The following is a 26,120-nucleotide window of genomic DNA, read 5'->3' on the forward strand; positions in this document are numbered from 1 at the left end:
AAGGCCGCCTTTCTCCCTTTTGGCACCCTCTTGTTCAGTGCCGCCCTCCTACCTATTGGTTCCCTAGTCCTTCCTGTTGAATGTTAATCGGGGCCCTTCTCCTATTGGCGCCCTCGTGTAGATCGCCGCCCTCCTAACCACTGGCACCCTCCTGTTGATCACCGCCCTCCTATCCACTGGCACCTTCCTGTTGACCAGCGCCCTCCGCACAGACGCCCTCCTGTTCGTGTCATCCTCTTGAGCAAAGGCGCCCTCCTCACCATTGCCACCCCCATTTTAATCGTCACCCTTCCGCTCATTGGCGACTTCCAGTTGATGACCGCCCTCCCACCTGTTGGCGACCTCTTGTTGATCGCCACCCTCCTATTGGTGCTCTCCTGTTCCTCGCCACCCTCTTACCTGGTGGCGCCCTCCTGTTGATTGTTGATCGGCGCCCTCCTACCTATTGGTGCCCTCCTGTTGATCGCTGCCCTTCTATCCATTGGCGCCCTCCTGCTGCTCGCCAACTTCCTACCTATCGGTGCCCTACTGTCGAAACTCGGGATGTTGATCGGGGCTCTTCTACCTATTAGTGCCCTCCTGTGGATCGCAGCCCTTCTACCTATTGGCAACATCCGTTGATCGCTGCCCTCCTATCATTTATTTACTCCTTTGGCATGTTTTTCAACTTAGTCGTTCTATTGCACATAGTTGATGTCTTGCCTGTGAAAACTGCCACAAATGAACGTGCATTCAGCACAATGAATGAAGTATCTATACCTACCAAAACTATCTACGCTCTACGATGCATAAAACACGTCTTTGGTCTTAACGGATTGATCCTACTTTACGTGCATCATGGCATCTATATGGATTACGATTAAGTATTGTCAACAGGTTCGGGCGCAACAGCAGGCATCTGAAGTTTCGGTGATTGAAACTGGTTATGTGGGTACACTGTATGCATCTGTGAGAAGGCTATGAAGGCTGGTCTGAGGTAATTTGGATGATGTTTACGCATCTCGCGCTCCGGTATCAATCCGATACGGTGATCTGGTGCGTAGATATGCCACCGCCAATAAACGTTTATACATCGACACCCATGAGCCAAGCTTTCTGTACAGTTTGTGTGGCAGCGGCCCGACCAAACCTTAGGTATTTTTTACACCTTCAAATTTGGTAAAAGAGCGAGAGGAGCTTTGAACAGTGATCGTATAAAAGGCGTGCCTAAAAAGCGGAGGAAAAGGTTGTTTTCAAAAATTTCGCGCGCCTTCGGCGCAGCATTTCAAGAACACTTGACCTTTTGTGACCTGGAGTATAATGAATACTCACGATGCAAAATCAATGCAGCACGACCTATACGAGGTTACGCAAAAAAAAAAAACTGGTGGCATGGTAAAAAACGCCTCTCAACCCCCCAACCCCCACTGAGCGATTTTTTATCTCGCGACCGTATGGCGCCCTCCTTGGGTGAGGTGGCGCCCTCCAAACCCTTGGCCCCCCCTTCGCGATTGTCTAAATACGCCGCTGCCTGGCGGGCTCCGCCGGGACAAGAAACTGGCGGGGGGGGGGGGGCGATTCGGCCCCCCTTCAGATCTCAAAAACTACACATCGCAGCGACAAACGGCGAACGGCGTTTGATAGGTCGTTTAAAGATCTACAACTTTTACATAAAACATTTTCAGGTCAGGTCAATATTGAGGTCACCAGAGGTCATCAACGATAAAATGTTTTGGAATTAGTTACCTATATAACTTTTGAACTAAGAAACATAGAGACATAAAACCAATACATTTTCTGTTGCTCTCGCCGAGGCGATGCGAAATAAGTAGGTATGTGATGACCTTCACAGGTCAATTTAAAATTTAACCTGAGGTCAAGGTCAGGTCATTCATCAATGAGGTTGTGGGGTATGGTCATGCTGCATACCAAACGACGCGCCTTGACCAGGCGAGCAGTTTGGTACCACTTACAAGTCTTTAGCACCATCATGTCGTGATTTATTGACAGAAAAACGATTTATGACGTCACATGACCTCAGACGACCTTTGCCGGTGCCCCTGTCAATTAGCGGCACCAGGATCATCACCGATGAGATTATCTTCCATAATACTGAAAGAACTGGGTGGTTTTGACTCGTTTACACGAAGCAGGAGGCGTTTCAATATTTTCCCATAGGCTTGCAATGTAAAGGTCACGAGTCTGGCCTGACCTCAGGTCACAGATATGAAAATTCTGAGATATACAAATTGCACATACTGGTACCCTAACTAAAGCCTGAAGAGAAGAAATTGATCGGTCAAAAACTCTAGCTCTGGCGTGATTGCAAACTTTTCTGAGGTATGGTCACCAAACCGCCTCTGGTGACCTGACCTGAGGTCAGATCAACTCAAAATTTTCAGAAATGTTGCGTAAAGCCTTTTAGAAAAAGTCAGAAAATTTGAGCTTCCTAGCTCAAAGCGTTTGGGAGATATAACCAAAAAACCTCAGGGGGGCTCCTGAGGCCCCCCCCCCCCCGCCAGGAATAGGGTTAAAACTTAAAACTGCGAACAAACTGGGAGCGCCGCTGCGCCAGTCGAGATAAGCGTGTTTCTTCTTTTCGCCAATAGATGTCTCGCTAAGCGGACGCCTGAATGTATGCTGTACCGCCTGGCAAAAAAGAATTTTCACTACGTGAAGTTTTTACTTTAATCTGGTAGCGAATAAACATGATACATATAGCACGCAGCTCAGCCGTTCAGTTTTGTTCAAAATTACTAATCTGTTTGCTGATGATAGCTAATATCCAAGGAGAGTTGTCGAAAGTTAGTGTTTTGTACGTTTCCTTCCGGCATTGGTAGATTCCCTTTGAACAGAGTTTGAAGACATGGGAATAGTCAGAAGAAGCTGTTGTGTAATAAGGTCTACAGGTATTATTTTATAATTTTTCAGTACACTGTGTGGTGAGTGAATGTCACTTGCGAAACACAGTTCACGGCGAAATCCCTCTTTTGCACACTGGGCTCAAAATTGAATAAAGTAAAAACCATATCATATTTTCACAAACCTTAAATCAACCTAGAAATTAATTTATTGCTAAAAAATCAGGTACAATTCAAGCAGAAACAAAACTAATCTTACTTGACCTTACCTTACCTACGAGCCTGCTAACCTACCAGTATAACGCCTTTTGGGGCGACTCACTGAGCGAGCAAGAGGGTGAAGCCTTGCACGCGCGAAATTGCGGGGGGGGGGTACCTCCAACTGAGTTGTGCATGGCACCCTACTACCTAACCGGTCTCTAGCGATGTGCCAAATTTTAACACAATCGGCTTAGCCGTTCTCAAGATCTGGAAGCGGCACCCTGCACGTGCCGTGCGCACGTGTAGAATGGGTCCTAACTGACTTGTGCACGGCACCCTACTAACTGATCCCTTTTCGTGTACCAAATTTGAGCGCCATCGGTTCAGCCGTTCTCGAGATCTGGAAACGACCCCTGCACGTGTGCACGTGCAGCAGCACCCCAACTCTGGCACATGTATATCCATTGCCTAGTGGGTGCCTACCTAGGTACATGCCAACTTTCAGCGCAATCGGCCAAGTAGTCACCGAGATATTGCAACTATTACAAAACTGACACCTCTTCGTTTTGCACGTGGCACGTGCATAAGGGGTCACCCAAATGCATCGCGAATAGTCCAATACTTGGTAGAAGGAATGAAGCTACCTTACATAAATTACCACATGTAAATCGGTCAAGTGGTTGCTGAGATATAACCGTCGCAAAATCGTGACCACGGCCGGCCGGCCGGCCGCTCATACTCAGAAATTTCCGTTATTCTACGTAAGACTCTGCTCGCTTCGCTCGCTCCGTAACCAACCGACAACCTACCAACCTACAACCTACACCTACAATACCTACACTGTGGTAACCACGTGTGTCGCCGGCCGGCACGGGAGTTCCCGGCGCAGACCGATTCGCGCGCCGACTTGTGACGTCGCTACCCCGCCCCGGCGCTGGGGGGCGGCCCAGGACGTGTCTGTTCGTGAACTTTGTCCCATCACGATGCGACCGCGTGCCTGCGGCCTGCGCTGCCGCAGTGCGTCGGCCAGTGACCAATCCGCGCTCCGATCGGCAGCCACGTGGTGTCCGAGTGCTTCTGCGCATGACTGGGCCCGGCCCGCTGCGTCGGGCCGCGCGCTCCCAAGGACTTCTGGCCGAGCTCTTGGCTCGAGCAGACGCGTCACGTCTGGCTCCGCGATTTGGCCCGTTCTGTCCGGGATTTATAACTTAGATTAGGCAGGGCATATTTGGCAAACTTGGATTTCATTCTCGTCTCTTCGTTGCTCCATTGTCTGATTCGCTGTTTTGGTTTTTGACTTCGTTTTGGTAATTTAAATATAACAACCCGCTCTTTTGATTAATTCTTTTACTTGGGGCCGTTTGGATCGAACTGATTGAATTTTTGGAACACGCACCAGGTTGATATTCTCCATTTTTGATTAACGTAAAACCCAGTCACTGATATGTGGTGAACAGCCCCACAGCACCACATATTAGTGACTGGGTTTTACGTCACCTGGAGTGACGTCTTCCGCATCGCCGGCCAAGGACGACAAGCCGTCCGCGGCTGCGCCGGTGCACACCCGCAGCGGCCGCCGCGTGCAGTTCCGGCCGCAACCGGACTTCCGATACTTTTAAGTGCGCCCGCGTACGTGCGTTCGAGGACGATCCTGATCGCGTGGCGCCGACAGTGAAGTGATAACTGCGTCGCGCGGTGTAGTGATTCTTGCGTCGCGCAGGACCGTGCAGTGACGATTGCGTTGCGCCGTACCGTGTAGTGATTATTGCGTCGCGCAGTGAAGTGTCGATCGCGTCGTGCACCGAGTGATGTGAAAAGTGATTGTTTTGGCTTATCGTGTATGCGCTCCGCGCTGAGGCGGTGAGTACTGTGGTAACCACGTGTGTCGCCGGCCGGCACGGGAGTTCCCGGCGCAGACCGATTCGCGCGCCGACTTGTGACGTCGCTACCCCGCCCCGGCGCTGGGGGGCGGCCCAGGACGTGTCTGTTCGTGAACTTTGTCCCATCACGATGCGACCGCGTGCCTGCGGCCTGCGCTGCCGCAGTGCGTCGGCCAGTGACCAATCCGCGCTCCGATCGGCAGCCACGTGGTGTCCGAGTGCTTCTGCGCATGACTGGGCCCGGCCCGCTGCGTCGGGCCGCGCGCTCCCAGGGACTTCTGGCCGAGCTCTTGGCCCGAGCAGACGCGTCACGTCTGGCTCCGCGATTTGGCCCGTTCTGTCCGGGATTTATAACTTAGATTAGGCAGGGCATATTTGGCAAACTTGGATTTCATTCTCGTCTCTTCGTTGCTCCATTGTCTGATTCGCTGTTTTGGTTTTTGACTTCGTTTTGGTAATTTAAATATAACAACCCGCTCTTTTGATTAATTCTTTTACTTGGGGCCGTTTGGATCGAACTGATTGAATTTTTGGAACACGCACCAGGTTGATATTCTCCATTTCTGATTAACGTAAAACCCAGTCACTGATATGTGGTGAACAGCCCCACAGCACCACAACACCACCTACACCTACAACCATACAATTCATCTGTATAGTCCCTTGAATTGGAACAGCTCAAGTTTTGACCTGAATCTGAATGTTGACAGGTTGATACTTTATCTTGATTCAGCTATGTAGTATGTTGACTTCAACAAAGTGATATGTGTATGATGCTAATTGCTAGTTACTAATAGATCAGGTTTTAGTGGAAGGTGCCTGGTGAGTGGTGCACAAAGAAGCAGTACCTATCACATTAGACTCTGATTCAGAGGGCAATCTGATGTATGGACATACTATCTGGTCTTACTTTGGAAAACCCAGTTGTATCACCGAATTTTAACTTCTGATAATATAGTAATTTAACAAACATCTGATCACAGGATATCGGACATGGCCAGCTCTGAGTTTGGACAGGCTTTTGAGGGCCTGAAGAGCTCAGAGTTTTATGAGCCGCCTCCCACGGCTCCACCGGCGGGGACCGCGGGGTCCGGTACGGGGAGCGGTACTGGTACCGGTACCGCCCGCTCGATCGGCTCCGGGTACAGCATCCTGGTGAACCACCGGCAGCGCGGCAACCCCGTGCTGAAGGCCATCTGCAGCGTGCCCTGGGAGTTCAGCGACATCCAGCCCGACTATGTGCTCGGCGCCAAGACGTGCGCCCTCTTCCTGAGCCTGCGTTATCACCAGCTGAACCCCGGCTACGCGGCGGAGCGTGTCCAGGCACTCGGCTCGGCGTTCGAGCTCCGCGTCCTGCTCGTACAGGTTAGACGGGCGAGTGTGGGTCCAGTGATCCGAAATGCGAGGAAGGATGCCCTCGTACACTTGAGATAGGTAGGCATTTCATGACCGAAAACCATGCATTACGATTTGCAAGACTTCTGATAGAAAAGGTCATGTTGAGTTTGTGTTTATTGCCAATTTGGCCAGAGAACTGTACTTACCACATGCTACCATACCGCTATCACTACTATATCGCTACCCTAAAACATCTCGTACGTGCCACCTTGCCTCCTTTAGAAGCAGTTCGCTGACGTTGTCCCACTGATATTCCTCAGGTGGACGTCCGAGAGCCGCACCACGCGCTCAAGGAGCTGACGCGTCTGTGTCTCCGCTGTGACATGACGCTAATGCTCGCCTGGAGTGCCGACGAGGCCGGCCGCATCCTGGACACGTACAAGGCGTACGAGCACAAATCTGCTGAGCTGATCCGAGAGCCTCAGTCGGGAGGAGCTCTGGCGCAGGTCACCGACGCGCTCACCTCAGTGCGTTCGGTGAACCGCAGTGACGCCGCCGCGCTGCTCAACGCCTTCGGCTCGCTGGCGCACGTGATACGGGCCACGGAGGAAGAGCTGGCTCTCTGTACGGGTATTGGACCGAGCAAGGCCAAACGGCTTTACGAGGTGCTACATATGCCCGTCAGACGGACCGGCAGTCCGACAAAACGAAAGTGAGCCGACGATGGAGGCAGTGACCGTGCCAATGATGAGAAGGCTGGGATAATGAGAAGGCTGGGGGTTGACGTTCTGACGCTCAGCGAATCTATCACTTTTTTAGATGGATAGCCCAGTGAGTGGCAGTTCTCCAACCCGTGATGGCTGAGGTCCATGCCTGGGCTGCGGCTCCCAGAGTCCGGTAGGTGGTGTTCCTTGCCCCGCCTCCTTTTCGGACTAGGAAGATCTCTGGCCTGTTGTATGCTCTCCGCCTGCTCCCAGAGGTCCGTCGTTCCGAAATCTGGCGGGTTTGTGTCCTCACCGAGGCGAACGTGACCAACTTCTGCCGTCATTGCAGTACCTGATCTTTTTGTAACGTTCAGTTATTCATCAACTGCCCCATGCCAGTTGTCGCGTCATGTTAGTGTAAATGAACGAGCGTTTTCGTGTGACTGCGAGTGTGAAATGGTCAGTAGCACAGTACTGTGCTTCTGGTCATAGTACTGGTACTGGTAGTACTGCTAGTAGACGGGTACTTACCCGTCTACTGCCAGCGCTTTTGTAATGTGTCCACCCCGGCCTGTCTGTCTTATAATGTGTTATTAGCCCATGTAAAATCATATTTCTCGTCGAATCGTACATAAACTTTTGCGCATAGTTAGCTATTCCCCGTCTCGGCGAAGTACATACAGCACGGTTATGGAATCATCGATATATTGTCTACGGAAACCGGGTCTGGGCGACCCCTTGGAAAACGGACAACTAATGCCACAGCTTGGATTATATCGAGGTCCACCGTTGGTCGGGCGCAAAGACCGCGATCACAGCAGAAATTGCAACGTGTCGGCTGGCAGGCATACGCTATAACAAACAGCACCCTCTCAATCGCGCTATGATGGATATAACAAGCCACATCCACATTCCACACCCGCTGCCCGCTGGACCTATACAGCAGACGATCGTACCTGAACGCACAGCTAGTCACACACACACACTCGCTCGCATACGCACAACACCACTGAGCCCCGCATCCAAAGGTGATTCCCTGTTACAATGAAGTCACGAGGCTGGAGCCAGCGACTGAATGGATCCTGAATCCAGAGACATACTGCACCAACATGGCACGCGAGCCCGTATCGTTCGAAGCAAGATTAGCAGCGGCATATCACAATCACTGGGGAATATAAGTTTTCGTGGCAAGTTTAGTTTTACTTTGGACCCGGCGAGAATCTTCAGGTGATAAAATCACCAGAGCAATACGATAAAATCGTATGAGAAATTCAGCCACAACAAAAATCAAGCGTCCCTCTTCTGCTTCTTGAGTTTAGACCATACCGACCAACAGTATCCGCCCACATAACCAGTAAGGGGCATCAGAAATGACCAGCACCAAATACAAAGCCATAAAAAACGAACCGATTACCGACCGCCATAAGCGGAAGCTCTACATTGCATGACACTGCATTGTTTACCTTTTCCTCCACATACTCCTCTGAGTAATCCTGATGTAATCACTCCCCTCCAACCAATGCCTCCTTCCCAGCAGAGCGGCGCCGGACCGTCAGGTGCCGGTCACGGGCCGCGGCGGCTGCTCGCTGTGCCCGGTCCTGTCGGCTGCTCGGTACAGCACAGTCCCGATCCAGGTTCCGTGATTCGGTGCCCGGCCGTAAGTCGGTCGCTCGGCGTCCCTACAGTCCAGGCGGCGTGGGCACGCTGATGCCGAGCTGCTGAGCCACCTCGGCCTGTGCCTGGGCGGCGTCCCGCAGCGAGAACAGGTGAGACAGTTCGGCCTCCGTCTTGGCGAACGGAATGGCCTTGTCGAACAGCTCCATCGCCCGCCTCAGGTTACCGCTGCAATAAGACAGCCGTGTCAGTTACTGCCGACAGATAGGACAGTGAACGCAGTGAAGAAGTAAGACTACTCAGTGTCAAGTTAAAAAAAAAAAACAATGATAAGTTGGTGACAAAAACCAAACAGCATTTAATTCTATGCTTATATTCATTCTAAATTGTCAACTGGGCACACCAGGTAAAAAGCGAATCTCGGACATTGCATGTTAGCCCTCCCCGGTACCCGCGACTGTCAGTGTATGTAATCCTAACCGTGTAGTCAGTGTAGACCTCTTATGCGGCTTTTGTGTAGACCACGCGCTTGAGGTTCGCCGTAGCTGTACTGACCGTTGTACTTCGATGGTGCCGAGCGTCTCGTAGGCGAACTCGCCCTTGTCATCGAGCTCCAGGGAGCGTGAGATGAGCTTGGTGGCCTCTGTGACGTCTCCCTTCCACTGCAGCTGCAGCAGGCCTGGCAAGGAGCCGGACGAGCCCATTAGACATGGCGGACGGTGACGTACGAGTCAGGCATGGCGGACGGTGACGTACGAGGAAGGCATAGCGAGACGGGCCGTTGGTACAATTAAAAGGTAAACGCGACTGATAGACTGAAGGATCAATGTTAGTTGTTGGCCGTTCGCGCGACCAGGAGCGCAGTATCCACTCATCGTTATGGTACTCTTAGGTACAGGTCTCGCGGGTTTTAGCGGTAGGTTTTGCACCTAGAGTAGAAAATTTAGTGTACTTCAGGCTATATCGTCGTCGTCTTAAAGGGACCATCCCACCTTAACATTAGTTTTGAGTTGAGATAGCCAAGTTTGCGGCCAGGCTCAGAAACCACCATTTATCCTGGTCGCAACCCCCGTAGCTTTATGGTGTTCAAGAAATTTCTTCCCTTTACTTGCAGGGTGGGACCAGCTTAGTCCCTATCTCTTAACCATTAGCGGTTTTTTGATGACGTCAGCAGTCATTTCAACGCCCGCCATTCCTTGAACCCGAGTTTTGCTGACCTTGAGCTCCCTTTTTTATCAACGTGAAATCCGTCGTCGGCGCTGAGAAAGCCTATTGCTTTTCATTTTAATTTGAATATTAGAAGATACCCACCACTGGAACTTGGACTGATATTATACCAAGGCCGAAGATGATCAAGCTGCCTGCTATATCTGGAGCTTGGTGTTCAACTTCAACATGGAATAAAAAACAAAATATCAAAGCAAACTGGATATGGTACTGCAAGTTAAAGTCCAAAGAAATTTGAAGAGCTGACAATTGACATTAATAATTTTCCTGCAAGGTTTCCATATGGAGATCACAGTCACACCATGAAGAAATATTTTTGATGTTAACAGTTGAAAGGGGATTTATCTTCCAGTTTTGACGAAAGACGCTGCTGACTGTCTTTGGAAAAGGATGTCGGCATGAGGTGTAATTGTGCTTGTGAAGTGGTTATAACTGGTCTTTTCACAGTATTAAATTAAATGTGCCATTGCAGCCAAGTGTGTTATCATGTAAGGTAAAATCAAAACTACAATGTTGGTTTTACGAGCATTGAGAAGGCTGGTAGGTAACACCTGCCTGTGCTCGTAAATCATGCTGCCAGAGTATTCTAAATTAATTTTATCATACACTTTTGTTGTCCAGAATGGTTGCACTATTGTTTGGTATCATATTACTCCATGTAAATATGGTAGTGTAAAGTCTGACCAACATGTTACCAGATTTGAAGCTGTTACGTTACCTAAGTACCTGTTTTTTACTGGCGTGGTGAATGTCACCTGGATTTTGTTTTGAGGTGCAGACCTAGTAACTCTGACTACATGGGTTTGAAGCTATTATCTATTCTGTTTTTACTGGCCTGGTGAATGGCGACTGATGTTGTCCGTGGATGGCACTGAAACAAATTTTGAGTGTTTTGTACAGTGTTTTAATACAATGCTGAGGGCTGAAAGTTGTCTTGTTTAGAGTGGTGAAAGTTCAGGATATGCCAGCCACCATGGTGGGTCAGAGTTAAATGTGTTGCAGTCAGTTCGGCTTCGGCAAGCACACGGATGGGCATACGCATCAAGACCTGCTCTGCCATACTTTCAGCCAATTTTACCTAGGTAAGTCTTTTCTTTTTTCTGCCAAAAGCTATGACATTGTGAATTTCAGCACTGTGGCCTGTGTGTAGCTTTCAGGAAAGCAATTCTAAATAAAGCTCTGATAAAGTGCAAAATCAGCAATGCAGCCTCTATTACATTTTCTACAACATCTTACTTGTTCCTTGCATGGAGAGAAAAATGCAATGTTATGAATTCGTTTATTCACATAATTTGACAAGCATGCAGTTACCTGCTACTATCACTGCACAAAACAGAGCAGAAAACATCAGTTGATCAAACACAAGACATAACAGAAGTTTACAACATAGGGCTCCCGAACCTGCTTCCTCCCACCACAGTTGATGCCATTTCCTAGCTTGGCTTGATGTGAGCACTGAATAGCTGCTTTGTCTAATTACAGCTCACTACCATTCAACTTAAACTACTCTCTTTAAAGTAAGAGTGAGAGCGTTCAGTGTTCATAGCAGCTCGACAGACGACAGACAACAAACATCTTGACAAACCAACCAGTATTTGATTTGGCTAATGATTTATGTGCTTGTTGTATCATGGCCAAACTACTTTAACAGCAATAATCCCTGTTTCATCTTGATCTTGCTTTTATTTCCATTTGAACTCAGATCTTGAAACAATCATCTGAAGTGATATCAGATACTGGCTTCTGTTTCTCTTGAAAGCAAGTTAAAACAACAATGATAAACTAAGGCAGGAGGTGTGAGTTGTGGCAGTAGATTTTTGATTCAACATATGTCAACCTAATATTGCTTGAGACCTCTGTGACAGACAAACAAATATTTATAGTTTTTTGATAGTTTGGATTCTTGGCTTGATTTAGCAGATCAGCTGTGAACCTTGACTTTGAAATCACATAAATGTCATGGTACCCGAACGAATCCTCGCATGACATTTCTTCGTAGCACAATTTTTCGTCCGCATTTCTTCGTCTACAAATATTCGTCGGTGCATTTATTTGTCCCTCAATGCTTACTCTTGCATATATTTGCGTTGAAGAAGAAATGCGAGCCGATTTACATATACCCTGGTGCGAGACAAAGTAATGCGATAGGTACGAATAAATGCCCTGACGAAGATTTGCAGACGAAGAATTGCGATACGAAGAAATACCATAAGAATTGTCCTGGAATCCTTTATTGGCCATCATATATTGACCTTGATAAGATAAACGCATCATTCGCGCAATATTTGTCGCACTTTGATACCAAACTATTGCTTCCAAATGCCGACGTAAAGAAAACCTTTATGTGACGTCATAGAAACAGCGGATTTCCCAAAAAGTAAACAAAAATAAAAGTCTTATATCTCGAAAACGGGTGAATATTTTCCGGTAAAATTTGGTAGATGTTCATTTTCGCTCTTTGTGATTCACGCTACATCACTTTTATGCCAATTCATTAACTTTTTTGAAGGTGGGAGGGTCCCTTTAAGTTTTAAGTGTTGAAGATCCGATCGACTTGTTGGTTCACAAGCCGGCCATGGTCGTGTAAAATGGCTTCATCGTAGATCGATTAGTTTCTGAGATATAACCGGAAATGTAAAAGTGCAAAACCTACCGCTTAATGTCGCGAGAGCCGTACGTTCTCTCGAGTCCTGGACATGCTACCACACACCATCATGGCAGAAAGCAAGCAAATGCACTCTCACTTTACTTAAGTTTATCAACTTTGAAAGCAGTGGCGTGGTGTTCAGGACCCTGATGATGATTTGTGATAAGGAATGAGACTCAAGAAGATGACTTGTGATAAGGAATGCTATTGGACACTAAAACGACTACCACAGGCGGCCATCCAGCAGCTACCGAGCGCTCAGGACGAGTCCACGACTCACCTCTATGCACGTAGACGGTGGCCCTGTCCGGGTCCACCTGGATGGCCTGTTTGAACAGTTCGTCGGCCTCTTGGAACTTCTCCTGGTCGGCCATTACCTGCGGCACAGACACGACGGAACGCTGTCACCGCTGGCCGGCACAGATACAGCAGGGTACCATCACCTGTGACCGATTATACAGAATCGCTCTTACGTGGTGACCAAAATACCTATTGGTCCCGTTGACAATCGGCAAACATGAGGTATGAGGCATGAGGACAAACATTTCGGTTATGTGACATGGCTCGATTCTATATAACAAAATGTGTAAATACGTCAACTTTTGGAACACAAATCTGAAGAATAAAATTATAATCCGGTTTGCCAGTCATCATTTTTTTTTTTGGACCTGCAATCAACAGCGGACACCGTCCAGAAAACAAAGACCCTTTCTATCACCTGACCCGTCTGGCAGCGTTCCCACTCCGCGCTCTCTCACCTGGGCGTACAGGACGTAGCACTCTGAGCAGTTGGGGAAGCGAGATATCAGAGACTTGAACTCTTCGTTCACCTTGGCAATTTTGGCACGATTCTGAAATACAAAAGCATGTAAGTGGCGGCAATATCAGTCAAAGACAGTCACAACAGTGGTTCGTTTCTACTCAAAGCACGAAGGAGCCAGTAAACAGCCAGGTACATACAGAGATAGTAGACTTTAAGTGATCCCGATAAATGAACTGGTTGAAAAATGAAGAATCGTATCTATTAAATAGCAGGGCAAAACACCAAACAGCAGAGTCAGGCAGTAACCAGCAGAATAATACTTCCCCACCTAAAAATCACCACACCACCCATTTGATAAAGTTGCAGCCGAGCACATTGACCAGGGTCGCTCCCCGCCGCTGCACCGCGCGCCCATCTCCGCAAGGCGCGTCCCACCTCCGCAGCACGGGTCCTACCTCCACGGCGCCACGGGTCCTACCCTATCCGTGTACAGGATTCGGTCCGATTCCTACCTCGGTGGCACAGGCGTGACGGTAGTCGGTGTACGTTTTCTGAACGCAGGCGATCGGGAAGTCCGGCTTCAGCTTCACCGCCGTCTCGAAGTCTGCCATGGCCTGGTCTGTCATCTCCATCAGCAGGTTGATCTGTTGGAAGAGAAACGTGGGCAGGCCGTGACGATGAGGCATGTGATCGAGTAAGCAGCAACACTTAGACACAACCTCTAGGTCTAGAACCATACCAAAACGCTTTATATTCAACGTCACTTTTCCGGCTTCAAACACTCTGCGCATTTGCCATTGCCTCAAGAAAACCGATAAATAGCCCACTCAGAGGCCAGATAAAACTGATGCTGTTAGTTCAATGTCAGGGCACCCTAAAAAAAAAACGCTTAAAATCCTGGTTCTCTCTAAGCAGGTCCATTGTAGTTGTCATGGAGCTGAGCTGGCGGCCGCCGGTGCACGCGTACTTGCGCTCGTGACATCCGTGCTGGGGGGCACTCGTATGTGCACCGTGGTGGCGTTGCCTCTGTGACCCGGGGGCTACCCGGCCGGCTCGAATACAGTTTGGACCGAGACACCGTCTGTGACAGTAGTGATGGTGAGCTCAGGGGATCAGGGCCCGTGATGGAAGTGAATTTAGAATGAACATTGCTATGACGTCCATTCACAGACCTGGCCGCGGTGATGGTAGATGTCGGAGTTTTTCTCGTCGATGTCGATGGCCTTCTTGAAGTCGGCCACGCTGGCCTCGGGGGCGTCCAGCTGGAGGTGGATCGAGCCCCGCTTGATGAGCGCGTTCACACGGAGCTGTGGGCGTAGGAGCACAACAGTCAGTACGCAAGTCAAAGGGTTACATACCTAGTCACTGGAGTAGCCAAAGGATCATTTAAGTCAGTTGACCAGCCACACGGCACAACAGTCACCTAGCAAGACACAGGGTTCAACAGTCACTGGAGTATACAAAGCCCAAATCAGCACACTGAGCACAAAGGAGTCACTGGAGTAGTCTTAATGGGACAAAGCAGCTAGTTGACAAGATCGGTTATTTGACCCTCGCACGTCATGCACCGCGATCGGCTTGGAACGCTTGCAACAGAATCAGTAGGGGGAACCGGGAAAGGTGATTACGGCAAAACAATACACATTGGCCGCCAACGTCACAGGGTAGAGATTCATCCGGCTCGAGCCCCGATCCATGCTCACCTTGGACGACGAGGCGTTATCCTCGATGACGACCGTGTAGTCGTCTCGGGCGGCCCGGTTCTGGCCGGTCAGCTGGTGCAGGGTGCCGCGCAGCAGAGTGGCCTCCAGGCGGCGTGGGCCGGCAGACTCGATCTCCTCGGAGCACGCCGGCACCACATCCTCGTAACTGCTCGTCTGGATGGCGCGACACGCGCGCGCCCAGCCCCTGCCGGCGTCGGCGCAGAGGGGAGGGTCAGGAGTAGGACCCATATTGACTAAGTTACCGGTGTTAGCGCTTATGTGAGGTCCTTAGTGTTACACAGTTCACAAGGTGACCAGCCAGGAAACAATATCCTATTCACATTCAGACCCAGAAGTAGCTTCAACTTTGATTACGATGATATCATCGATGTAGCACTAGAACAGTGTTATAATATGTGCTACACATGTGACCCAATCTTTCTCAAGACCATTCTCCACTAGCTCTGACCTAAAACTTAACCCGCGCCCTGGTGGGGTCTGTTTATAACGCGACCTGGTGGGGGGGGGGGCTATTTTTGCCCCCCTCGTATCTCCGAAACTACTGGACGGATCCGCAAAATTCAAACGGCGTTCGAAAGGCCTGTCAAATTTGTCGAAGGAACCCAAATTTCATTGACCTCGGGGTCACTGATGATGTCACAGGTCAGGTCAAAGATGAAATGTTTCACCGTTCACGGGTCTTCTAGGGAATGCAATATAACACCGAGGAAAACGCATTTTGTCGAGAATCAGCGGTAGGGCGTCAGTTGCCTAGTAGATATGTTGCTATTAGAGGTCACTGGCAATACCAGGTCAGGTCACAGGTCAGGTCACCAAGGGTCACAGGTCAGGTCACATGAGCCCAAGTTTACTAAGGTTGTGTGATACATGTTTCATGGCCAATTTTTCATTTCCAACTCAATGATGTTGGTTATAAGACTATCAGGTACGGCTTAGGTCACTTTCTGGTGAAGTTCAGGTCAAGGTCAGGTCAAGGTCAGGCCAAAAAAGGTCAAATTTTAAAGTTGATAGTTTTGCATAAAATGGGTATTGATTCGATGCAGCTCGTCACGGGGAGTCTAATGGTGGTCTTTGTTTTGCGCTACGAGGTCTATAATTGCTAAAAATTGAGTTTGAAAATTTGACGTCATCAATTTTGAACAGTTTTTTCGCTATAACTTCGCCAAAAAAAGAGGTATCAATCTCAAATTTGGTATGTGGATGGAAGGCGGTAAGGACTATCACATATATTCCGGTTTTTGCGAAATTCAAAAAACTTTTTGGATTTTTCGATTATTATATCCAAAAAATCTATTTTTTGATTTTTGGGGGTCAAAATCCAAAAATTTCAAAAATCCGAGATAGCAGTTTTGTAGCCCTGTTCAATCTACAGCTTTTATGTCTTTATCATTTTCTGTATTTGCAAAGCTATGGGCCTGACAGCTCTTCCCGCGAAACCCTTTTTTGGGGTCGAAAACGGCAGAACATGACGTCACTCTGACGTCATTTCCGGCCAACCTATCATAGCCTTTGGAAAAGTTTTTGGTCACAATGTGTAAAATTGATGTCCGGGAGGGTACTGAAAGTTTGGTGACGATCGGCGCAGCGGTTCTGGAGATATATCGAAAAGTCTGGAGGGGGGGGGCAAAAAATAGCCCCCCCCCCCCACCAGGTCGCGGGTTAAGGGTGCGTTAACTTCGGAGGTGGCTCCGCTCAGCGTTGGTGTTCGAGCACTACTACTCCGATTCTCAGCCAGTAGATGTCACCAGGGTGGGGCGCTTTTTTCCCACGTTAATGACCTTCTCCCCCTCCTCATTTCACGGCCCTTACGATAACGACGTTTGGTTACTGCGCCGGCGCGGCGGGCGGCGCCGACTGAGGGAGATCATGGTGTGTTAACACCGCGCGGAACACGTCTCTCGACAGGCCTTCCCAGCGCCGTCCTTAGCCTGGTGTAGGTACAAGCCCACCGCTAAAGTAATGTAGGGTTTTACCAATCTCAACGATTGGCTTTGACTGGCGATTGTTTAATGCGGGGTGATCGAAAAGAAGATGTCAATAGCTAAAATTGCAGCTGCAAGGGTGACGATACATATAAGCTACATTCAAAGTTTCATTGTAGCCTGGCTAATCGTTCCTGAGCTTCAGAAGCAGAACATACCCATGACTGAAACCCCACATTACTTCTGCTGTGGACTGTACGTCCTACCCAGTTAGAACGAAACTGATTATTTGATATGGATACATGTTATCGAATATTGAGTCTGCCGCAGCTCTAGTCACAAGAATGCGTCTGATATCCTCACATGATTGACCTGACGGCATTGTTTTAGTGAAATGCAGTGCTAGATTCACATTGCTACACATACTACCAGCAGTAAAACGCCTTATAGGACGACAAACGGAGCGAGCGAGAGGGTGGGCCTTGCACGTGGGAAATTGTGAGGGGGTACCTCCAACTGACTTGTGCACGGTACCCTACTAACCGGTCTCTAGCAATGTGCCATATTTGAGCGCAATCGACCCAGCCGTTCTCAAGATCTAGAAGCGGCACCCTGCACGTGCGCACGTGCAAAATGGGTCCCAACTGACTTTTGCACGGCACCCTACTAACGGATCCCTAACCGCTAACCAAATCTGAGCGCAATCAGTCCAGCCGTTCTCGAGAGCTGGAATCGACCCCTGTACGTGCGCACGTGCCGCAGCACCCCACATGGACTGTGGGACATGAAAATGCATTGCCTAGTGGGTGCCTACTGCCTACCTACATGCAAAGTTTCAGCGCAATCGGCCCAGTAACTACCGAGATATTGCAATTGTTACAAAAATGACTCCTCTTTGTTTTGCACGTGGCACGTGCATAGGGGGTCACCCATATGCATCGAAAGAAGTCAAATACTTGGTAGAAGGAATCAAGCTATACAAAAACTACCGCAAGTAAATCGGCCCAGCGGTTGCTGAGTTTTTTTTTTAGCCTTTCAAAAGCGTTACAGCCCGGGCCGGGTCGGGCAGGGCCGCTCTTACTGAGCTTTATCCGTTATATTGAAAAGACTTCGCTTGCTTCGCTCGCTCCGTAACAACAACGGGAAGTTCAGCATCTATTTTCCCATTTGAAGCTAAGCCCCATGCGCACAATCTTATTTTAATGGAGCAAACTATGAGCTGGAAGATTCGTATTCCATTTCTCATCTATTTCTCGTTTGAAAGCATTGTCGTTTGTCGCCGAGGCAAAAACCCTCGGCGGTAAACGGGTAAACCACTACCAGAAGCGTGGGTACCATGACCACTGTGCCGCAGCAGCTTTAGCCTTCCAATCCGGCAGCCAGATGCACATCGATGTTTTCAAACAAAAATTTCAAAAAAAGTCCAACAAAGATCATGAAAAAATATGTCAATGTCGCACAAAAGAAACGTCTCCAACGTCCCAACGATCCGGCCAAAAGGGTTAGCAGATACGTTCGGCGCTCTCTCGCGGGGACAGATGGGGACTACGGACCCGGCTGTGCAGCACCCGACTTAGAGGACCGCGATATTCAGCAATATCAGCTCAAAACAAAGGAGTTTTTAGACAGCCTTGGAAGCACTGCTGTGGAGCGTGCCCAAATCGCTGAGAACACTGCTGATGACAAGGAAGAGTGGCACCGCGAGCGACGCAAACGCGTCACTGCGACATTCTTTCACCAGCGAATATGCGAGACTCAACGTCAAACAAAAACATCATGAACAGACTTCTTTACGATACAACAAAAGTAGATACACCTGCTCTGCAGTGGCCGCGTCAATGAGGAGCTAGCTATACAAGCATATGAAAAGCAAACAAACACAGAAGTGGAAAGACCAGTTGGGCTGGTAGTGCACCCGAAGCATCCATTTTTCGCTCAGCATCATGCCGATCTCATTTTGTGCTCCTTGTTCTGTGTCAGTTTCGTGTCATGTACGAATGCAATATGTCAATGCATGCCATGGATGCAATATTATGTACCGGTTATACTGGTATGTTTTCATTGGCTTCGCCTCTGCACTGTGTCAGCAGAGCAGACGCCATACTGGGGATTTATGTGTGATGCATCGCTGATATATAACTACTGATGCACTGTTTTATTACTTTCCGTGAGTATTACAATGCATAGTAGTACTGGTTGTTCCTTCTTGGTCTTGAGCTTCACCATGTGGTTGCTATATACCGATACCACATTATTTGCCGACGTGCTGTGAATTGTGATTGCTATACAAATGCAGCTTCAGAGTTCAGAGTAGGTACTATGCGACTGCAATATTACTGACGTATAGACAGACTGGCCACAATCAAATTCAAGCATGCCATCACAGTTCACATGCAATACCCATGTTTATTTCGGGGAAAAGGTAAAGTATAGGCGCCAAGGTTGGTAGTTGGTAACCTGTGTTTGTTTGTTTGTTTGTTTTGTTGGGTTAGGCCCTTTCGGTCGACAAGACCATTGCAGAGCCGGAAGGATGATAGGAATTAGGGGGAGACATTGGTCTGGGCAGGCACCCTAGAGAGTCGCCGGGGCTGAGCCCGTCCAAAAGGACAAGTCGACCAGCCCCCCAAGCACTCTCTGCACCCGGCTACGGGGTGCAGCTCCCTCGGGAGCAGCGGTGCCGCTCCAAGGGAGCAGCCCGCATGAGATAAAGTTGCCTGTCCAGCCCGGAGGGGGGTTGCGGCTTGGAGGAGAAGGATTTCAGTATCCTGAGGATAGAAGCACGGATAGGTGTGGTAACCTGTGCATCGATATACTACTTATATAAAATCCACTAATCTTATACAATCCACCCACCATCCGTAATTTCCTCCGACAATCCCGAGTTCGCTTCTGTTCCAGCAGAGTTTCACGGCCACCGGCACATGCGGGAACCCCAGACCGTAAATCACCGTGTGTTGACAGTCCCTCCCCGCCGGTCTGCGCGACTCGCGGGTTTTATTACATGGGGGAGCGGCAGGGACCGAGGCGGAGACCCATACGACATCTAGCGGCACTCCCTTGAACCAACAAAACCGTCAAAAAGTGGATATGAATCGGGCTTAATTCCAGTCACAGTTCAGATATTTCTGAAAAGTAAACTTCATTTTCGTGTGAAGAAATGTTCTGTGCACATTTCTATGTAGCCGGTTTTTTGTTTTATGCCTCACACAAAAAATGAAAGATGAGCAAAGTTTTACTTTCATTTTTTGCAACATTGCAAAAAGAAAATGGAAAATCGGAGTACATAGAATTGTTGTCCACTTTGAGGAGATGCGGGTGCCATTCATTTTTTGCGCCTAGTTTGAATGACATTTAATGAATTTCGGCTCAAACTTTTCAGTTTTTCCACCTTTATCGTGCAATATTAACGTGAATATTGCACGGAATCAAACAGCTTGTCCAAAGTAGGCTTTGTATACCCATGGAGCAGGTACATGCCAAATTTGAGGCTAATATCTATATCGGTTTTCAAGATATTGCGGTTTTTCACCTCCCATTGACTTAACATTAACATCGCACCCTTAAGTGTTCTATGGTTGAAAAGCCGACGCGAGGCCGAACGCGTCATCGATCGAGCGCTAGCTCAAGGTCACGAGGTCAGACCGCACCATCCTTAACCCCGCACTGACCTGAGGTCGGCGTCGTCGGCGGTCGGCGCGCTGGTGTCCTCCTTCCTCCAGCAGTCGGACAGGGGATCCTCGGCAAACGACGAGAGGAACGTCTGCACAAAGTGTTTGGACGGCATCACCGGCTGACGGTTCTGCAGCGCCTCCTTGGCGTGTCTCTTACCTGGAGAGATGAACGAACACATGCTAGTACATAACTCCCACTATGAACGTTTGGAACGCCAGGGACAGCTCAAGCGATGTACGAATTACGACGAAGTGCTGAAGAGGTATTTAAAGAAAAAAATCCAGCATGTGTAAAAGGACGAAAATGCAGACTATTTTTAAATTAAATCGTGTATTCTTAAACTCAAACAATTATCAGACAACCACTTAACTATTGCTTTGACTGGACCACATTATGTAACGACTACCACAAATATTGAATGAAGCATACCCGCAAGAAACGGTGAAGACACCGAAGATCGTATTCTACCAAAGCAACGCAAGACTATCACCCAACTCAGACCAATGCCGCTACCATCCACTGGACGCTTTGTTGCACTGATATCGGCTCCCCTATCTCTGACTCGTCCCCAGCGTCTCCCAGCCGCACCGTCGGCCACCTACCGAGCTCCTTGAGCACGCGGTCGGCCATCATTAGGGTGGCCTGGTTCTGGAAGCCCTCCAGGATACAGACGGCCGTCACATCCCGCAGCGCCTGTGACAACTCGCCCAGCGCCTCGCACGCCTTGGCGCGACGGTGCAGCGCCTTGGCGTAGCGCGGCGCCAGCTGCAGCGCGCGGTCACAGTCGTGGCGGGAAGCCGCGTGGTTACCCTGGTGTGGGGGAGGGGGACATTGTCACTAAACATGGGTCAGTCGTGACGGGACGCTGCGCGGTTACCCTGGAGGCACAGGGAGCGGACTGTCACCACAGCAGCACCTCGAGGAATGTCACACAGTGCACAGGTGGTACAGAATGATGCAAAAATATGAAAGAACTTTCCTAGTTTTGATCAACAAATGAGTCAAATGTGAGCATTGAGCAGTGAGCCCACATGGTTGAAATTTACATGCTAAAGAAGCTGTAAGAAGGCTAGTGTCCTCCTGGCCTGGCAAAAACACATGCTCCAATCTGAACTAGCCTGAAAACAAAGTGTGATGAATTTCTGAAGAAAAAAAAATAATGCATGCAGAAATGGGTGAATGAACAAATGAAGCAAGTGTAGGTAGGTAAGTATGGCATCAAAGGATTTGCATCTTTCAAGATTTCCCTTTGAGGCACAAACAAAAACATTGGTATTATCATACATAGAGCTACATAAAACCTACACATACATGAGAATCTCACTTAATAATAACTGCATGCACTCAGTGTTTACCCACTTGCCATGCAACCAGTCAGGAACTGGAATTACCAGTCACCACTTACCAGTTGTTCATGGGCAGCAGCCCGGTTCTGGTGGAAGGTAGACAGGTCCTGGGCCTGGTCTGGTGGACACAGCTCAATAGCTGAGTCATAGCACTTGATTGCCTCATTGTATTTCTGCACCTTGAAGTACTTGTTTCCCTTATTTTTTGATGCACGAGCTTTGTCAAGTGGTGTCTGCAAAAAAATAAATGAAGGTACAATTGCAAGGATAAGAAATCAAATATCTACAAAAACAAATATCAATGTTGATGTTTACTAAGCAGAGGAGCAAAACATTGATGGTCAAAGCCTAATGCAGTATTCTAAAAATAAACAATAAAAAAATTGACATCAAAAACCTGTTGACTGTTTTGAGCTTTCCTCTAATTATTGTTCCTTTTTTAACTGGATTATCTACACAGCTGTTAGTGGCATTATCAATAACAAAGCAATCAAAATAGGAACAAATTGAATTTAGTTTGCATAATCATTAACTGTTGACATATTTGTAAAATGTTGATAAGTAAGAAGAAAATAGGAATTATTAACATTTTTTCTTTTACATTGCTCCATATCCAGATAAGGCATACATTTATAAGCATAATTTATAGAATCTATTGCACATATTGATATTGATCCTAACAATTTATAGATGCCAAATATATGATACATCTTCTGATGTTAATGCACTTTTGATATATTTGGATTTTATCACTTTTCTACTAGCAGATACATTCATCATACACTGTATCTACTTGGCAGCTTTTTTTAGCAATTTTTCTTGAAAAGTAAGGATCATATATACAATTATTCTGCCTTTGTAGCACCACATTTAAAAGCATAATATATCATACAATTGAAAGTGTCTAACTTTAAGATCAAAGATGGCATGAACATGGTAAAACAATACAAAATTATTGATTTATTTATGGTAATACGATATGAAAGGAACTGACTATGAAGACCACTCACATGTTGTGATATCAACCTTCTAAGCTATTATGAAATTAAGTTATAAGCAATGTGTTAGCTCAGACTAAGGATTTCAAAATTACAACACATCAAACCAACAGAATGATCATTTTATTTTCATAAACACGCGTATTTTACCTCTGGGACTGGATCTGGCGGTGTTGCGGCATTAGCGGCGCTGTCACTGGATGCCGTTTTCTCCACTAAATCTTTCTTTTCAGAGGACTTTTTGCCTTTGTCCTCGGTCTTGGATGACTTATACAAATAATAACCAACTCCAAGTACCACTGGTGTTCCTACTGCTAACGCAATTTGCCATTTCGGTATCGCACCAGACTCGGACACTGCTCCACTGGAGGCCGCCATGTTTGAAGAGAATTTGCTACCAAATTTCCCCCATTATTTTCGTTCCGCTTTCACGTTACGGTCCAAGGGCGGACATCGATACAAGTGGCGCTACTCTAGCGGTAAATCTGAGAACTACTGACCGATCTCTGGTCAGGTGACCTTGACCGGCTCCTGAGATTGGGGTCACGTGACACTCGGCCCGTCGGCGACCGCTCCGAGGCGAAAATTCAAGTTTGCAGTGGAACTTTGCATAGACGGACACCAATGACATATGATTCTAGATTAGCATTCGATACAGCGTTTAATTCTACACAGAATGACACTAAATTTAAGAGATTATCTGCCATCACTTCATCGCACTTTTTGTGGAACAGAAAGAATGTCGAGGCGACGTTGCATACTAACGCAATGGGAGCGTAGCAGGGCGGCGTGCGATATGTACAGATTTATTGCTTTTGCCAACAAGTGGGGCAATAATAAATTGAATCTAGAATGACATTTGGTACTAAATTTAACGGGCTATTCAATGCTACTAATTAATCGAAGAATTAAAATAACATCTCGTCGCGGATTTCAATTTGCTTACTCGTTAATATTTCCCAGGTTAGGTCGGCATTGCTCGTCTGACATTAACCTTCGAGTTTGCATCAAGTTTTCATGTTGATACGTAGGGGAAGTTGGGGGAACGCCGAATACTTTTTTTCTGACGCCCGTAGCACGCAAGGTAGACAATATAAGCTATTCTTGTTGGCGTCATTCGAGAGGCCAGTCTTTTGCCTTCCAAACATACCAGGCGCATTTGATGAATTCGCATACCGTTAAGCGCACAAACTAAAAATATCAAAGAAGTGACTTTTTCGGCGTTGCCCCGGACTGCGGGGAAAGCCGAAAATGGGAGAAATGATCTACGGGGAATGCCGACATTGATGTTTTGCCACTTTATCTCAAACTTTATCCAGAATTTATCAAAGCTGACACGCGTTTTAAGAGCTTGATGACGCTTGGTGCACACTGGAAGTTATAATTGTGTGATATAATAAGAAAATGCCAGGTAAATAATTCCTTATAGGTAACAGGTCGTTGTGTCGGTTGAAAGTGTAATTTGTGTGACTAAAAATTCGTGCTGTTATTCTACAGCAGTAAAGTCCACGTAGCGTGCTTTAACGTGCGTAATTGCACGTTTTCGGCATTACCCCAGCCAGCCATACTTTCATTTGCAGGCCCATAACTTTTCAACGTGCCGTATAAATTTCAAATGGGCAGCACACTTATGCAAAGACATGCTGAAGATTACTTGACCGAATTGGCCAGACAAACGGTAGCATAATGAGTAAGAAATGCAGCTTCAAAGGCGCATGTAGTACAAGGAACGCGTACCTTGAAAACGCTCTTGGCGCCCTCACAGCCGAAGTATTCCGAATGACGACTCGTAACAAACATGCGATAATTGTAGTCACTTAAGCTTCAGAGCATCACTGACAGGTGGCATCCATGTCTTACGGTTTTCGAAATATCTCGAATTTCGGCTTTGCCCCAACTCCGGCATTGCCCCAACTTCCCCTACAATGAAATGTCGATTCTAGATGGCTTTTCAATAAAGTGCTCAATTCTACACAATATGGCACTATTGAAAAGGATAAATCTGCAATCCCTTCACCGCACTATTAGTGGAACAAAAGGATATTGCATATATTTGCGATGGGAGCGGGACGCCGCCGCGAACGATGCATGCTAATTGATTGTTGCCAATAAACAAAGGAATAATACGTTGGTTCCAGAATATTGTCCGGGAACACTTTTTACGGGCTTTCTAATGATACCGGGTATTTGAGGAATGAGAATGATATCTCGTCGCAGATTTTATTTTTCCTACTTGTCTTTATTTGGAGGCCAATGGAGCACTGCTGGCCATACCAAGCTTTTATCAATTTGTATTGGCATGCACGATAAAATGTCGATTCTAGACAAGCATTCGATACAACGTTCAATTCTACACAGAATGACACCAAATTCGAGGGATTATCCGCCATCACTTCACCGCACTTTTTGTGGAACAGAAGGAGTGTCGAGCCGACGTTGCATTTTAATGCAATGGGTGCGTCCAGGGCGGCGTGCGATGTGTGCATATTCATTGTTTTTGCCAACAAGCAAGGCAATGGTGAATTTAATCTAGAATCATGTTGGGTTCTAAATTCAACGGAATATTCAATGCTGCTAATTATTTGAAGAATTAAAGTAACATCTCGTCGCAGCTTTCAATTTCCTTACTCGTTAATATTTCCCGGCTTACCTATTCGGCATTGCTCGCCCAACAACCAATACCTTCGAGGTTCACACCAAGTTTTCATATTGATGCGCAAAATTATGTGCAGATTCTAGATAGCTGTTTGATAAAGCAATCAATTCTACACAATATGGCACTGCTGAAAAGGATAATTCTGCTATCACTTCACAGCACTATTTGTGAAATAGAAGGATGTTTCATCGTTTCGCGAGAGGAGTGGGACCCCGCCACGAACGATGTATGCTACTCGATTGTTTGTTGCCAATAAACAAAGGAATAATACGTTGGTTCGATAATCGTCTCCGGTCCGGGAATACATTTTACGGGCTTTTTAATGATACCGGCCATTCGAGGAATGAGAATGATAACTCGTCGCAGATTTTATTTTTCCTACTTGTCATTTGGAGAACCATGAGCACTGCTGGCCATACCAAGCTTTTATCAATTTTTATTGGCGTGCACGATAAAATGTCGATTCTAGACAAGCATTAGATACAGCGTTCAATTCTACACAGAATGACACCAGATTCGAGGAATTATCCGCCATCACTTCATCGCGCTTTTTGTGGAACAGAAGGAGTGTCGAGCCGACGTCGCATT

At 47.5% G+C, this 26,120-nt stretch overlaps 2 protein-coding genes across 4 annotated transcripts; one reads left to right on the forward strand and one right to left on the reverse strand.

The window, feature by feature from the left end:
- The first annotated feature begins 2,689 nt into the window (after window positions 1–2,689).
- LOC122370734 (DNA excision repair protein ERCC-1-like) lies at window positions 2,690–7,664 on the forward strand. 3 transcript variants are annotated; one of them, XM_043346600.1, is made up of 3 exons: window positions 2,690–2,888; window positions 5,905–6,286; window positions 6,580–7,611. In XM_043346600.1, exons 2-3 carry the CDS (start codon window positions 5,915–5,917, stop codon window positions 6,973–6,975), a joined length of 768 nt encoding a protein of 255 aa, XP_043202535.1. In that variant the 5' UTR covers window positions 2,690–2,888; window positions 5,905–5,914; the 3' UTR covers window positions 6,976–7,611. The 3 variants fall into 3 exon arrangements, with proteins under 3 accessions (XP_043202535.1, XP_043202536.1, XP_043202537.1); XM_043346601.1 differs by having other exon boundaries at window positions 2,744–2,921; XM_043346602.1 differs by having other exon boundaries at window positions 2,828–2,880; window positions 6,580–7,664.
- LOC122370731 (mitochondrial import receptor subunit TOM70-like) lies at window positions 7,652–23,301 on the reverse strand. The gene is made up of 11 exons (XM_043346597.1): window positions 23,027–23,301; window positions 21,938–22,111; window positions 21,135–21,342; window positions 20,529–20,688; window positions 14,918–15,122; window positions 14,387–14,521; window positions 13,727–13,858; window positions 13,210–13,302; window positions 12,732–12,828; window positions 9,133–9,256; window positions 7,652–8,805 (listed from the first exon to the last, which is right to left on the reverse strand). Exons 1-11 carry the CDS (start codon window positions 23,252–23,254, stop codon window positions 8,643–8,645), a joined length of 1,719 nt encoding a protein of 572 aa, XP_043202532.1. The 5' UTR covers window positions 23,255–23,301; the 3' UTR covers window positions 7,652–8,642.
- Window positions 23,302–26,120: the final 2,819 nt, after the last annotated feature.

Source organism: Amphibalanus amphitrite, unplaced genomic scaffold (assembly GCF_019059575.1).
Source record: "Amphibalanus amphitrite isolate SeventyFive unplaced genomic scaffold, NRLGWU_Aamphi_draft 001164F_arrow, whole genome shotgun sequence".
NCBI lineage: Eukaryota > Metazoa > Arthropoda > Thecostraca > Balanomorpha > Balanidae > Amphibalanus > Amphibalanus amphitrite.

Excerpts from the sequence above, each read along its gene's own strand:
- LOC122370731 (XM_043346597.1), bottom strand. The coding sequence starts at position 23,254 with ATGGCGGCCTCCAGTGGAGCAGTGTCCGAGTCTGGTGCGATACCGAAA. Across the intron at positions 20,689-21,134 it reads CCGCGTGCTCAAGGAGCTCG|GTAAGAGACACGCCAAGGAG; the intron begins GTAGGTGGCCGA and ends TCATCTCTCCAG. Across the intron at positions 12,829-13,209 it reads GCTACGTCCTGTACGCCCAG|GTAATGGCCGACCAGGAGAA; the intron begins GTGAGAGAGCGC and ends TCTGTGCCGCAG.
- LOC122370734 (XM_043346602.1), top strand. The coding sequence starts at position 2,846 with ATGGGAATAGTCAGAAGAAGCTGTTGTGTAATAAG. Across the intron at positions 2,881-5,904 it reads AGAAGCTGTTGTGTAATAAG|GATATCGGACATGGCCAGCT; the intron begins GTCTACAGGTAT and ends ATCTGATCACAG. Across the intron at positions 6,287-6,579 it reads TCCGCGTCCTGCTCGTACAG|GTGGACGTCCGAGAGCCGCA; the intron begins GTTAGACGGGCG and ends GATATTCCTCAG.